Source organism: Channa argus, chromosome 18 (assembly GCF_033026475.1).
Source record: "Channa argus isolate prfri chromosome 18, Channa argus male v1.0, whole genome shotgun sequence".
Classification (NCBI taxonomy): domain Eukaryota; kingdom Metazoa; phylum Chordata; class Actinopteri; order Anabantiformes; family Channidae; genus Channa; species Channa argus.
In genome coordinates, this window is record NC_090214.1 from 12,921,003 (window position 1) to 12,936,143 (window position 15,141).

At 39.4% G+C, this 15,141-nt stretch overlaps 1 protein-coding gene across 3 annotated transcripts in view; it reads right to left on the minus strand.

The window, feature by feature from the left end:
• Positions 1 to 15,141, minus strand: part of bcr (BCR activator of RhoGEF and GTPase) — a 74,993-nt gene that overhangs the window by 18,638 nt on the left and 41,214 nt on the right. For all 3 annotated transcript variants that reach the window (XR_010911420.1, XM_067483342.1, XM_067483341.1), the window contains exons 2-8: positions 13,849 to 14,033; positions 9,200 to 9,304; positions 7,852 to 8,037; positions 3,532 to 3,639; positions 1,099 to 1,159; positions 915 to 967; positions 636 to 776 (exon numbers count right to left, since the gene is read on the minus strand). Coding sequence is in view for 2 of the 3 variants with exons in the window: in XM_067483342.1 (XP_067339443.1) it covers positions 636 to 776; positions 915 to 967; positions 1,099 to 1,159; positions 3,532 to 3,639; positions 7,852 to 8,037; positions 9,200 to 9,304; positions 13,849 to 14,033 (839 nt within the window). In the remaining variant the exon portion in view is untranslated. The remainder of the gene's footprint in view (positions 1 to 635; positions 777 to 914; positions 968 to 1,098; positions 1,160 to 3,531; positions 3,640 to 7,851; positions 8,038 to 9,199; positions 9,305 to 13,848; positions 14,034 to 15,141) is intronic.

Here is a 15,141-nt window from a genome sequence, read left to right on the forward strand (position 1 = left end):
GGGTGGGATTAGTCTCAACTAAGCCACCTTAGCAAGGCCATATAAGGGCATAGGATCTGTGCTAGGATGCAGATTGGTGGCCCCTGTACATACACACTCGTTTGACAGTGAATTCCAAGGTAATAGGGGGGGGCTCATGACATCATCATGTGTCAACAAAATACACCAGAGTCAGAAAGAGTTAAACTATAAATGTACAAAAAATAAAAAATATAAAAATATACAGTATACATATATTTTTTAAATATATTTATTTTCTTCTGCTGATTTACTGCTGTCTCTAGAATTTAGTGCATGTAACAGAAAGTTTGATTATAACTGATTATTTTCTTATTTTCTTATTTTCGCTTCAAAGTTTGCAAAAAAATAAATAAATGTTACAAAATAGCTACACAGATCAAAATCAGTAAAGGGGCGGTTAACATTTTTTCATGTAAGGTGTTTTTTATATTTAGGATATTAAACTCCAGTGTGCAGCGTCCACAGGTAATACAAACGTGAAATAAGATGAAATTAAATATGATGCTTTAACCATCCAAAACTAAACCTCTGCTGCTCGACCATCATGTGTAAAGCAAATTATCCAAAGACTGAAGGCTCATTCTGGCATGTTCTTCAAATTGCTGAACACTCACCTCTCCCTTCCTGACAGTCACAGACTGGCGTCGCTGTGCTGTCTCCTCATTAATACTCGACAAGAAGTTCTGGGAGATTCGCAAGGCATCCTGCAGAAGCGGGTGGTCTGGGTGGCTGGTGGGCGTGTGTTTGAGCAAGTCCTGTGGTATGGCAGAAGATCCAGCAATATTTATTACCAGAAAGATACAGGCCATCATCCTGTGAACACCTGTGAATCATTAAACTAAGCTTCTTTAATGTCTCTTGCTTCTACAGAGACCGTGCTCACTCTTACTTACATGAAGGACCAATGTGCTGCGAGTCACTCTGTCCACTGGTTTGTAGAGCAAAGCTGTTGATTAGAAAGAGGAGTGATCAAAATAAACGGTTTGACTAAATTACTATAATAATCTATACATTAATTACTCAGTGTAATTAAAATTTTTAATAGAATCAAGTACAACCCAGCATGAAGTAACTGACCCTCTAGAGAGTTCTTAGCCATCTGGTCTTTACAGTCCTTGGGGCTCCTTACTTTCAGGTTCTGTTTGGAGACAAAAAGTGTGCTGAAAAAAACCTTTAAAAACTAGTTCAGCATGGTTTAACAATGAGAGGTTATTATCGTTATTCTAGCTCTGGGGTCACCCACTTCCAAGTTAATTATGCCATCCTCAGCAGCTTTTTCCCCCACCATCTTGTTCAGATGGCTAAGAGTCATGCATCATTACTTAGACCATTAACAACCCTCCATGATGGATTCTCCATCCTGCATCTAGACATTAGCCTCAATGCTAACCAGTAGACCACGTAAAACATTGATGAAGAGCAACAATATATCAGAAAGTACCACATGCTTAGGAGTAAGACTGCTGAACATAAATTTGAACATAAAGATAATTAATTACGAAGTGAACGTTTGCTCCAGTTTAATCTTTACAATACTTTTTGCCACACATCATCCACCTGGTGGAGTTCCATTGATGATGTCTTTCTAAACTGGTGGAGCGATATAACCCTTTAAGGAGTTTCTCCAATACCTAAATGAAAACTCTGAAGGTCTAAAAATTAAAAAAGAATTACAGTATAGATTTACAGAAATACATTTAATTACCTAGACATTAAGGTTGTTATAATAGGTAACAGATTGTAATATAGTTTTACATTTTAATCCAGTCAGCCATTTGATCAGAGTAAAGAGAATCTGTAACAGCAACAAACTATGAAAAAAAACCAAAAGATGATAGAGAAATTGGTAGAAAGAGGCTACAAACAAAAGGGGTTGAATGATGCAGTTTCAAAACTTGAAGGCAGGAATCTAGAAGACGGCCTGTCAAAACATAACAATAAGAGGAGTAAACCTACCCTGACAAGTATTGCACTACTTAACCATGGATATACCAGGGATATAAATAATGTTGTTTTCAAACACTGGAACAATCGACAAAAGGATCCACAACTGGATCTAGTTTTTGAAATTAAAACAATGATCACTTCCAAAGGAGGAAGGAATATACAGTAAAAGTACAGGACTGTCAAGGCTGTATCACAAACTCAGAGCAAATCTAATGTTATTACAGTATGTCTGACCGACTAATTAGAAATTTCAAATATGGAAACTGCATTAACTGCAAATTTACCTACACCACTAAATCCCTCCAGTCACAGGAGTATTAAAAATCTTAATAGTTATATCACATGCAACACATGATTAAATCTCCTTGTCACAAAGTTTATGTTGGTGAAATTAAGCCTCCACCTCAACACACACTAACTGAACATATTCTAAACAATTCTCTTAAGGAACAAAGAGAGGCATTGTGGATTTTAATTTTAAAAGCCTACAAAGAGGTACAAACGAAGATTTTAATATTAGAGTTTTTGAAATAGCTTTTTTTGGCATGAAGTGATTCACAGTTTTGTTTGCCTCAAGAATTTGCACAGATATTTGTGACAGTAGTACATGTCCACCCTAGAGCAAATGTAAACACCACCTTGGAGTTAATTTTATTAACGGTTCAGAAACTCGAGCTGCTGTGCCCCGAGGTCCACTACTTTTACTACGGTGGAATTTAACCACCGATCCTTACACCACTCCCTCAGGAACGTTGACCAATAATTGTCCTTTCCTCCTAGAAAGAACAAGGTGCTACGCCACAGCTATGCCATCCTAACCCTTCCTTTTGTCATCTATAAGCACATAGAAAGGAGTGGAAATCCTATTAAGACTGTTGTCTGTTGCTTTCTAATAATCATTTAAGATCATACAGCTGCACACTCAGCTCCAGATACAGTTTGCATCTTCTTACACTCAAACATCATGGGAATGCAAACTTAACTTAATTCTTAATAATAAGAATGCACATTAAGTTATTACAAACGTTTCTTCATCATCAGAAGTAACAAAAATGGTAAAGTAGTGTATTTAGAAAGTTTCAAATCACACTAATTATATCAGTCAAAAAGTTTGCACTCTGTAGTTAACTTTAATTAAAACATTACTTTAATTTCTAATGAAGGAACATTTGTACTTGCTGCATGTGCATTAAATATTCTGATGAAAAAATATCTTTATTCTTTTTGCTATTTCAATATAAGATGGATTCAGTGTCCGGGATGAGATCAACAATCAGATGATGATATAGTGTAAAGCTGGGTAAATTTACTTCTGTGATGAAAGACAAAAGAACAGCTTGTGAAACTCATTTGTATAATTTGTGGTATGTAGGGGTTAAATGTCTGACAGACTGCCTGATTTTACACGGTGGTAAAATGATCCCATGACTCAGAGATCATAGCTCCAGCAACAGCTTTTAGAAACAAAACCAGTAACCATTCACTTTGTGTTCAATTCCTCTCCCCATATAGAAAGTATAGTAAAAACACATCCTGCTCGGCATTGTTCTTACTGTTTCTTACCTCAGAGATTTCAGCAAACTGTGTGTTAGCCTGGCAGCACTTCTCTGCCGTTTCCACAGCGAGCTCGTAGTTATCTACAAATGCTCGGTAAAGTCCAAGCTGGCTGGCCTGATGGAGACCAAGAAAAGGGAAAAAATATGAGAGAAATATAATGTGAAGTTCACAGACTAAATGACAATGTACAAGTATTAAGAGGTTTAATAGTGCTTGTAATTACTATTTGGTGGCCAAATAAATAAGGTAATACAGTAACTTTAATTAAAGTCAGCATTCATATTGTAAAAGATATTAGAACATATAAAGAAAGAAAATTAGTTTTTTTGAAATGTAAATACAACAAACTAATTACAGTAACACAAGCTGAACAATAATTTCATGCAGAGCAAAGTCATCAGAAATACATTTATCTAAAATGTTATTTCAAAGCCTCCATGTTAGGCAACAAGTATAAATCTCCCCTCAAACTTCATAGTAAAAACGCTGCAAAGCACTGGTGGGACACCATTGTTATGAGTGCTGTCAAAAATATCACAGCACCAACAAACAAAATGTCAAAACAGATCTTGATCTTCTCTGTGTAACCTCAAATATGCTAAATTGTGTTAGTAAGATGAACAACATTCACAAATTCTATATCGGAGACAGGAAATTTAGACTGAGAGACTCTGTGTGACTTTTGCTTAAGATGCTATTAACCATGGAATAAAACAATAAAGCAAACAAAGGCGCAGGTCACAGTCACAACAGCAGCATATTACCACCAGTTGGGCCGCATTGCCATAGCAACCAGCAAGACCTGCACTGTGCTGGTGTGAGTAATTAATGACTAGTGTGACGGAGGCTATGAAAGCACATTTAGGAAGGTGGATGGCGGAATGAAACTCCAGCAAACGCTGCCTGCCAGCGCTGTGATCCATCTCCATGGTGAACAAAAGGACAATCAATTCTCTCGAACAAAAGCCAGAGGAGGAGAGAGCACAGCGGAGACAGGCTTTGTGCGATGTCGAGAGCCTTACGTACACCTGTAAAAATGATACCCGAGCATACTGCCCTAGTTTATGGCCATATTTATGATCTCTCAGCCCCATATAACCATAAATGTGAAGCTTTGGTTACTTTGGCAGAGGTGTCCTTTCAAAAAGACACCTATTACAACTTTAAGTAGGCATCGTTTGTATCTGTACCCACTGTTCTGAACTGTTGTGATCTGAAAAAAATATATCACTACAACAAAGTCCAATGGGGGTAAGAACATAGTTGTATTTAATCATATAGTTTCAGATACTTTATTTAAACCACTTCGTTTTTATATGGTAAAACTGAGCACCTGAGAAGAGAACCTGAGGTCCTGGCATCAACTGTGCACAATGACACCAACTACTGTGTTACTACTGTAACCAAAATTTCATTTATTAAACTGTTTACAACACACATTTATGATAATAATTTTGTCATAGATTTGGAGTCTGATGTTTCTTACCCAAAAACATTACAAAAGCATTTTCACAGTGTCAAGATTTTGTTCAACTGCACATAAAGAGGCTACAAAAAAGCATCCCTACCACTAATAATAGTGGTAATAGAAAGTTCATTAAACTAAGACACAGACCTAATGGAACATTCTACAGCCGGGTTTTCTGAATCAACATTTTCAGTTCAAGCTATTATAAGCAATTATAACCTGATTTCACTATATATTATTTTGTTTACATTTACAAATTACATTTTACCTTCTCTCATTTTTCATATATTGTTTTTTCTTTATGAGATTTCTGTTGTTCCTTATCATTCATAACCTTGTGTCATCAGTTTAGTGATTTGGTTTTTGAAAAATGATTTGTAAATAAACATTTTAATTATTTTTACTATTATTATTCTGTTGTTGTCACATAAATGCCAATAACTTTTAACAAATCTATCTCAAACTTTTTTCCCTCCTTTTAAAACCTATTTATTAAGAAACTAATCTCATCATTATTGTCATATGTGGGTGTGGGGTGAGAACTGATTGTGGCAAAGTGAAGTCACAAGTTTTCTAAACATAATTTGCTCTTATTATATTATAACTGGTATTTGTGCCAGATCTTTAAAAAGTCCAAAAAGTAGCCACATATCTAAGGCTCCAGGATAAAAACAAACACAATTGAATTTAGTCCCTCCCCCCTCCCCTCCCCTGCAAAGCAAATGATTGTCCAATGTGCTAGATGACTAATAGATGATTAATGCAAACTGTTCCAAAATGTTTTGAGGATACAGTAGATCTCAGGACCATGAAGTTGGAGGAAGGCAAGGAGTAAAGCAATTTCTACAATCCTGCAATCCTGTGTCCCGCCTGGGGCCACCAATCTACACCGCAGCAAAGGCCATTCAATGCGTGACAGTTTGACTAGGGAGAGCAGAGAGAGCCCGAATGTCTGCCAGCCACAACCACAAAGCCACACACAACGCCGTGTAGGCTACGGTATCGTAACAGAAAAAGGCTTTGGGTGATGAAAGAAACTGCTTGGGTGTTTGGATTTCTCTGTGTGGGATCTGTCCTGTGTGTGTAATCCACAGCGGAAAACAACATTAAGAAAAACAGCCACACGACAGACCAAAGCCATTATACTAGAAGGCTGGATTTATCCACTTTCATTATAAGTAAATTTTACTGGAAAAGATATTCCTGACACAGGGAAGAAGCACTGTTTAGTCTCTGATGATACAATCAGCAACAAACAGAATGTGAAGTGTTGAGGCCTTGAGGCCTGCCATCAAAGTAAGACCGAGGGTCTACAGCCATTCTGATCTGAACAGATGTGCTTTTAGCTCACTACTAACATCTGCCCACGCGAGTTTAAGCTTGAGCATGGTAAATAATTAGAGCTATTTTTCTTCCTCTATTAATTCAAAGAATCAGGCTTTGGGTTTCTCCAGATTTTGAAGGGCACCTTTAAAGTCTGCCCGTCTGTATTCATGGAGTCACACAGCTACTGACACACATGCATTGCCCCTTCACCTATTCTCTCTGTCTCTCACCTTCTTCCTATTCTGATGGTTTATGATTCCTTAGCTTGTTTTCTCTCCTGACAGATTTCAAAGTCAGTCAGTGTGAGACTTGCCTACCCTCCCTCTCTCTACTCCTCGCCTGTAGCCCCCCCCCTCTACTCTCATCTAAAGTCTTCAACAGAATGGTTGTCATGTGGCATTTTTCCTCTGTGTTGGCTCTAGTTTTTTATTAACTACTGTGTGAACAGAGGGAATGGGACAGAAGCTTTATGCATGCCTGGGAGTGTTAATGCACCAAGTATGTACAGTATATTAACATTTGTGAGTGTGTGTGTGTGTATACTTTTACGGAAGACGTGACACAGATAGCCAGACTAAGGATTGTCCAAGTTGACACTGTAAATGAGTGTGTGCAGTCTGAGGTTGAGGCCAGACAAGGAAAATGGGTTAAGGTACAATCCAGAGTATATGTAAATATACTGAGCGAGCCAGTGTGAGGCAGCTTCACTGGATTGAAACCAACTTAAATATTTTCCTTCCTTTGCAGGAGGATAAAAATATATACAATAGACAAGCTGCTAAATAAACTACTGAATACAAAAGTGGATCCTGATATAAGTTAATATTTGTGTGTGTGTTTGCGTGTGTGTGTGTGTGTGTGTGTGTGTGTGTGTGTGTACAAGGGAAAGAGGCTCCTATTTATAGCAGCTTCTTGGAGACACAAAGCACATGTGCAGTGCAGTGATGGCCTCAGCTGCCTGAGGCAGAAAGACGGCATTGTGAAACACGCCTACACCTCCCTGTGTGTGTTGATGTGTGTGCATGTGTGTGTTAGGGTCTGAGGAGGAGAGAGGACAGCAAGGCCGAGGTAGACATTGGAGGAAGAGGAGTAGTTTTTCCAAAGAGAATAAACAGTTGATTCTTTGAGGGTTAATTGACCTGTTGTGAAAATTATTAAATACAGCCAGTGTCCATTTGGCCCAGACATCGTTGGCAGAAACTACTGGAGGACTATGACAAAATGCAAGCAGCTGTTCAGGATGAAATAGGTATAAAACGATGGTTCAGATTCACTTTGTCTAAATTTAAAATGATAAAAAAAACATCACTGCAAAAATCAGATTTTTGTCGGTTATTGAATTATGCTGATAGATTCTGCTTCTAAAAGCCTCCTGATTCAAGAAATTACATTACTGTGAACAATGTCACTGTGGCACAGTGGGTTTTCTTTGGATCTCCATCTACAGGTTAGAAAACATAGAACACGTCATACGGCAAACATCCTATTTATTACTGTCAACTTTTTTGATTTCTCTCTCTTTTGTTTCTCACCAGTTTCTGGAAGAGGTCCCCGACTCTCTGGTGGTGGCTCCACTGTTGGACACGGGGCAGAAGTCCATCGTAGAACTCCTTGTGGATTTCATAGAGCTCAGGCACTTTGAAGAAGATGGTTTCTATCTGGGCCACAGTGAGCACAGGCTGTGAAGTTGTGGCTGCAGCCTTCAGAGGTTTCATGGGCTGAGAGGAAGAAACAGTGGAGATGACAGGTGTCTTTGACTCACAAAAATATCTGATCTGGGTCTGCAAAACCCAGACCCAGATACTTGTAATCCTATCTTAGTAGCAACCAAACAGTAGCAGCCAAACAGGAAAAATTACTGAATTGTAGTTACATGGATGAGCTGCTTTCATTATAGTAGATAACTACAACTGTACTGACTGACTCAGAGTCAGAGTAACTGTATTTTAAGGTCATTCATCCTCTGTTTTTCACATGTTTTGCCCTTATAAGTTTTACATTATATAGGTAATTTGGACTCCTGCTTCTGGTCACCTGATGGTCTGTTCTTTACAAACAACTGGAGACAGAAATACCATAAAACTCCTGGATATTCAGTCACTAAATGTTTGTATGTGTGTGGTAGCAAGTCACTATACAGTAACTGTCTGTTGGCAGATTGATCCCAGACACGTACTGTACAGTCGGTTTGTCGTAGTTAAGAAAAAATTCCCTGCCATTGCTGCATGTGAGCTTTGGAAAGTATGGTGAGAATGAGTCAAAGCAGTAAAATTATGGGCCGTGAAGCCGAAAACCCGCTGCCTTCTGCATCCCAACCCAATGCTTTACCACAGAGCCACCAGGTCCCCATCCAAAAAAATTAGCTGAAAGATACTAATATGAGGGCAGCACTATGGTGGAGTGGTTAGCGCTGCTGCCTCATAGCTAGAAGGTCACCGGCCTAAATCCCGGCCGCCTGCGGCTTTTCTGTGCAGAATTTCTGTGCTTGTGTGGGTTTTATTTGTTCTATCTGTACACTGGTTTCCTCCCAGAGACCAAAACATGCATGTTAGGTTAATTGCTCGCTCTAAATTGCAGGTAGGTATAAATGTGAGTGTAAATGGTTGTCGGTCTGTGTATGTCTCTCTGTATTGGCCCTGAGATAGACTGGCAACCTGGATAGATATTAAAGGAGTAGCTACCATGCTCCTATCAAGTAACCCTAGAAATTTTCACTTACATTTAAACATGCAAATTTAACTTTACTCGACTCTGCTGTCTATTTAAGGTATCTGTAGAGTCTGTGTGTGTGTGTGTGTGTGTGTGTGTGTGTGTGTGTGTGTGTGTGTGTGTGTGTGTGTGTGTGTGTGTGTGTGTGTGTTTGTGTGTGTGTGTTCTCACCAGCAGCAGTGCCTCCAGGTGACTGAGGTATGTTTCCTCAGAGGCCAAGATCCCAGACAGGACCCACTTTCTCATCTCCAAACCCTTTTCCAGATCACATTCAGTCTGTAACAAACACAAAGAATAGCTTTTTAAATTCAATTAATGCACAGAGTTATTGATTTGTTTGAGTCTAAAAGGTTGAAAGAATATTCAAAGCATATTATTTCTTCTATCAGCTGGCAAAAGGACCTTTAGTATGACTTGTTTGTGTTGCTACTTCTTAGGTGAACTTGCTTTCTATGAGACAAAAATCAAACAGCAACAATTGCACCTTTGAGTACCCTTTGCAGTTGACTCCCCATCCCCATCAGCCCAGTCAAAGCTCACTGAGCAGTATGAACATGAAAGAGAACAGAGAGACAGACCGATTCCTTGGGCTGTCTTGTTTAACCATGAACTCTGAAATAACTCAAACAGGCATGGTCTCTCATGGGAGCAAGGTTGGCTTATAAATATGTGTGAGAGAGAGGACGTGCAAGTGCCAAATGCATGCGCACATGCACAAACACAAACACAGTGCCCAGTTGGTACATGGAAGCATCCGTTCCCTCTGGCTATAAGGTGGAGAAGGAAACAGATAGAAAATTAGAAAAAGGGGTGAGTGAGGATGACAAAGAAATAAGGAGTAGAGATTGAAAAGGACAGAGGAGGACAAGGCAGATTCAGGGTGATTAGGAGAGGGTAGGGAGTAAAAAAGGCGGCAGACAAAGAAGGGACAACTGTCTGCCAGGATGAAAAGGTAATAAAGATAGAGGATTATATTTTTCTATACTTCAGATGCTAGAAAATCTGATCCCTGACCTTATGGCGTGGAGGTGGGGAAAAAGGACAATTTGAAGTCAATAGTAATACATGGAGAACGAGGAAAGCATTTTGGGGTCCGGGGGATCATTTGAGTTGATCAGCCTGCTGGAATCAAGATACTGTACCTGTCTTCTCAGGCCTCAGTGAGACAGTGAAGTCTCCCTTGGGAGCAAACACAATTTGTTTTAGGCATGATTTGTTCAAATTACTTGTTTTGTATAACCACCAAAGCCAGAATCAGACAGAATTCCATTCTAACAACAAGTAAGATGAGTAGCAAATGGTTGTTTTTGATGCTCTGGAAATCAACTGTCAGAAAAATCAATTATTTTACTTTTAGAACTGCTTTTTTGCTGTGTATCAACCCAGCTGTATTTCTCTACTGCAAACAGTATCAGCACAAACAAATTCAATGATGTATAAAAAACTGATGCTACAATTATGCTCAGTATTCCTGCGAGCAGCATTTGAGCATTCGTCTGTGGGTGTAAACACATTTATTTACAAGTGGTAAATGGATCTGAGACCTGTTTTAATGACCAATGAGTAAACAGATGCTAGCACACACCTCCTGGGAGTGTTATAGACAAAAGACTATGAAAGAGTCCAGGATTATTGTGGCCTTTATTTTACAGAAGTCCACTATCAGCAAAGTTAGTACAGGGCCTGTTATTCAACAAATATGATTTAAAAGCAGCAAAAATGTTCTGTGTGCACCATAAAGGTTGTTTTCATTTTAGCAACTTGACTGGGTGAATTCCAATAAATAAAAATCGCCTACAAAGCATCTTTGAATCCGTCTGTCTCCACTGACTGTAAAGGGAAAGCCTGAGGCAGCAATGAAGCTGCCTAAATATTTTTGAATTAATGGAAAATGAATAAAAATCCCTGCAGAGTTACAAGCATTGGCAGGATCTATATGTTAAAAGAGCAGTACAATCACAGGGGTCCATTTGAAGCATCAAGAATATTCACAGCAAATCAGGAGGAAACTTTAAGATCCAGCCACATGTTACTGAAGTGGCAGTGGGGAAACATGAGGTATAAAGTGTTTATTCATCATTTCAGAGCCCAGACGGCTCCCCTAGGAAGTACCCACATCTCCAGACATATCATCTTTTATTCATCACCGTGGCAACTAATGAGCCCATCTCTGGCTTCAGACTGAAGGGGTGTCTGCCTGGATTTTTGGCAATCACAGAAAATAAAGCATATTCTCCCAGCTTGGGGTATGTGTATACACTGTTTCTTATCCACTAGAGTCGACTAATACACAGCTAATATTTCACATTAGAACTCACACTTAAACGCTTTCAGCCCACACAACACCCCTCTGTGGTAGCACTGCCTTAATTATTTAGCAATTCCGATTTGCTACTGATTTGCTTATGAACAAATAATATTTGTGGGAGATACATGACAATCAATGCAAACAGTGTTTATTTGACAAGTACGCCAATATGGCTCAGGAGGCTCCCAAAGAAACTGAGGAGCAGTGACTGTAATAACATTATTCTTCATCTCTTTATAGGAGACTGTCAACTCCTATAAACCCTCTGAGCCAGGAAGAAGTGAGTGGAATCCTGTTCCACATTTTATTAACCCCTTTTCAATTTTCATTTTTCATATTTTAATCTGTTTAGGATCTTGTTTTGCCATCCTCGCTATCTGAAATGCCTAATAAGATTGCTTCCTATCTCCACATGTCTGCTCCATACTGTAATGGAGCTGTCTCAGAATTATTCTGTGCAACAGGAGAGAGTTAGGCTGTTTTTAGAAATGCAAAATTAAAGCTGGATATTTCAACTGCACTTCAGCCCAAAGTTATTAGCAGTGAAACAGTTGGTGTCAGCAAGAGTATACTGCATAGGATGCCTGCAATGTTGCATCACACCGTGACTTTCATTTCACAAAAAGAAGTTGTACAAATGTTCATCACAGATATTGTGTATAATAAAAAAAGGCCTAACCTTAACCTTCCCATCCATCCTAATCCACTGAATCTGATCTACTAGAGGTCTGCAAGCCTGACTAAGCAGGAAAAAAACTGACTGAGGTTGTGGTTGGTTTGAGCCCAATAGAGAAAAATGCAGAGAGAAACAAACAAAACAAAACAAAAAAAAAAGGGGGTGGGGGGGGTATTTTGCAATGTCCCAGGTTTGCATCATGTCAAACTTATGTACTTCTATGCCTTAACTATCGAATAAAAGACACAAAATTCAGAAATAAATGAGTGGTCTCTGTTTGTCCTTGAGTGACCTACAGCTAGGTCCAACAATATTGCTAAAGATATTACAGGACAAACCTCATACATAAGTATCTGACGTCACCCTTTACTTTGCCTCTGCAGTGTGGGGAAGAGTCAGATTATGAGACAACGAGATCCGAGGAAAATTAAATCAGGAATATTGTTGATAGTGATGAGTCATCAAAGTGACATCATAAAACCATCAGTTCCCACTAAGCCAATCAGAGGCTTTCTGGGCTCTGACTAATCATTTACAAAAGCAAACTAGGATGACATTTGAAGTGGGGCCGTCCAAGGGCAAATCAAGGACATTGGTAAATCTATTTTCTTGGCAGTCATGAAAAGCCTGTCTGCCTGATCAGACACTGCCTCTACCAACACTATGCACGCTCGCAAACACACGCGCTCACACACACACACACACACACACACACACACACACACAGGCACCAAGTTTGTTCAAGCTTTTTCTTGCTTTTAAATATGAGAGTTTATTCAGCAAACCCTCTTTAATCTAATAAATAAAAGTAATAAATTAAAGTTCTACGTCCACAGGTCAAAGGTTGGATGCAGCCATGGGACTAATCATTTGTTGGCAAATGCAAACCATCAATCAGGATAACTGGAGCTTTGTCGACAGTGAGCAGTAACTATTACTTTCTCCAAGGGCACAGTTGAGAGATGCACTATTGGCTTATTCTCCCATGATACCAGTCTATTTTAATAAAACAAATGGCTGTAGCATATTCAACTGCTTCCTACAAATTATTTAGAAAATAAAAGTATCAGTTAAAGATGATATCAATAAGTAAAATAAATCAAAAAAATTGTATAAACAACACATGATGTAACAAATAGAATACAAAAGGGAATATAAAAAAATAAATATATATAGCTAAAATTGATTCTGGCTGTAGCATCCTTGTACATTTCATCTTTGCTGACTCCAGAGTTCTGTGCGCTCGTGTGTGTGTGTGTGTGTGTGTGTGTGTGTGTGTGTGTGTGTGTGTGTGTGTGTGTGTGTGTGTGTGTGTGTGTGTGTGTCTCCTCTCCATGCTAATTTGTGAAGGGCATCCGACATCTCAGATCACTGGTTTTCTCTCGGAGGGTTAAAGGATGAAGGCAGTGATGGGGATGAAGTAGGTGATAGGTAATTCTGCCTAATACCCAGGATGAGTTTCTTTACTGCATGAATGCTTCTGGGGTTGTGAAGTTGGAGATACCCTGTCCTTTATCAATCCTTTCAAACTGCACCTTTGATTTCATTTAAAGGCCTTTGATGGAGCAGGATTGCCGTCAGAACAGATGAGCCCACTTACTCTACTGAGGTCGAAGAAAGTACTGAATAATGATTCAAGTCATTTTTGTAGAAAAGTATTCTATCAATATAAGGTTATGCTTTGTATTTATGTTGAACACAGTTTGTTTTATTTTGCAGCTGTGCTAGTCCATCACCTAACATACACAAAGGTTAAATCTTCTTCAGCATACGCCATTTTCTAGCTCAATATCTACTTTAATACCAGCACCAAGAGATTGTGGTGGGTATACTGACCGACTTGGAAGACTCCAACGATCCTGAAGAGAGGGTGTCCCGACTGCTACGGCTCTTGGAACTGAGGTGTGGGGAAGACGATGGCGAGTCGTCAATGTATGGCAGGATGTCATGGTGCCTCCGCTGCTCCTCTGCACGGTCGGCATCATAACCGTACGTGGGAGGGGTGCCTGTGAAATGACCATCTGGGAAAGGAGAGAGGAAATCCTCACGTTTATATCTTTTACATTCCTTCTTGATGTTTCTCATTCAAGAGACAGTCTCTAGTTCAGAGATAGCTTCGGTCTTTTTACAATGGTACTAAATGGCTGAAAGCCGAAATGGACTCATTGGCAAAGACAGGAAGACACAGGATAAAATGGGCATTTAGAGTCCAAACTATCATATTTTAACTAGAGTATGTTTTAACTGTGTAACATGGTTATTTCATCTGACATTACAAGCACACCTAGCAGGATCATGTCTTACATTTTTCGGTTGGCCTCTTGCTCACAGACCGTTGCAATGCATTGCAGAGTTAATTTCCAACACTAATTAATGCAGTTCTTGAAACTGGGGCACACAAAATTACTTTCCCCCTGTTCATGCATTTATACAAAAACATAAAGCTCTGAGAGGAAGCACTTGTAAAGGACTACTACAAACTGGGTCAAGGTTCAAATAATTTGAACACTGAGTGAAGCATCTCTAGGGAAATTTTCAGTAACCTCCCTCTGACCTGCTTCTGCGTTCAGCGCTATCACTTTCTCTGTGGGAGAATAACAGATCTGCTGGAGCGCAGTGGTTTTGCCTATGATTATGAGTGCTGCCCTTTACAAGAAGAGGTGGGAGAGACTGAAAGAACAAGAAACAAAGACCAGCGAGCTGGATACAAGCAAAGTACAATTTGAATACTTGTTTCACAGTCTCACATTTAGTGAGGCAATACATGGCACTGAAAATTCAAGTTGTGGCTTCCACTAACCACGTTTTGGTGAGGTATAATTGTCTAACTTCCAGGAGAAGAGAGTACAGTCAGTGGTTCGGGGAATCTGGTGTGTAACAGCTGAGGGGAAGATACGCGTTTCTGAATGTCACAGAAGACCTTTTGCTCATCTCCTCCCACTCCTGCATCAACAGAGCCGCACTTCTCAGAGAGCTGCCTGGGCCTCCTCTGTGCTGACTCAGACTAATAACATGCCAGAGTCAAACACAAACACACACACAAAGAAAACTCTTCGGCAGCTCACACCAATTATAGGAAATCTGTAGCTTCCTTAGCGCATGCTGATGACATCTGCTTAAGTACTCTAT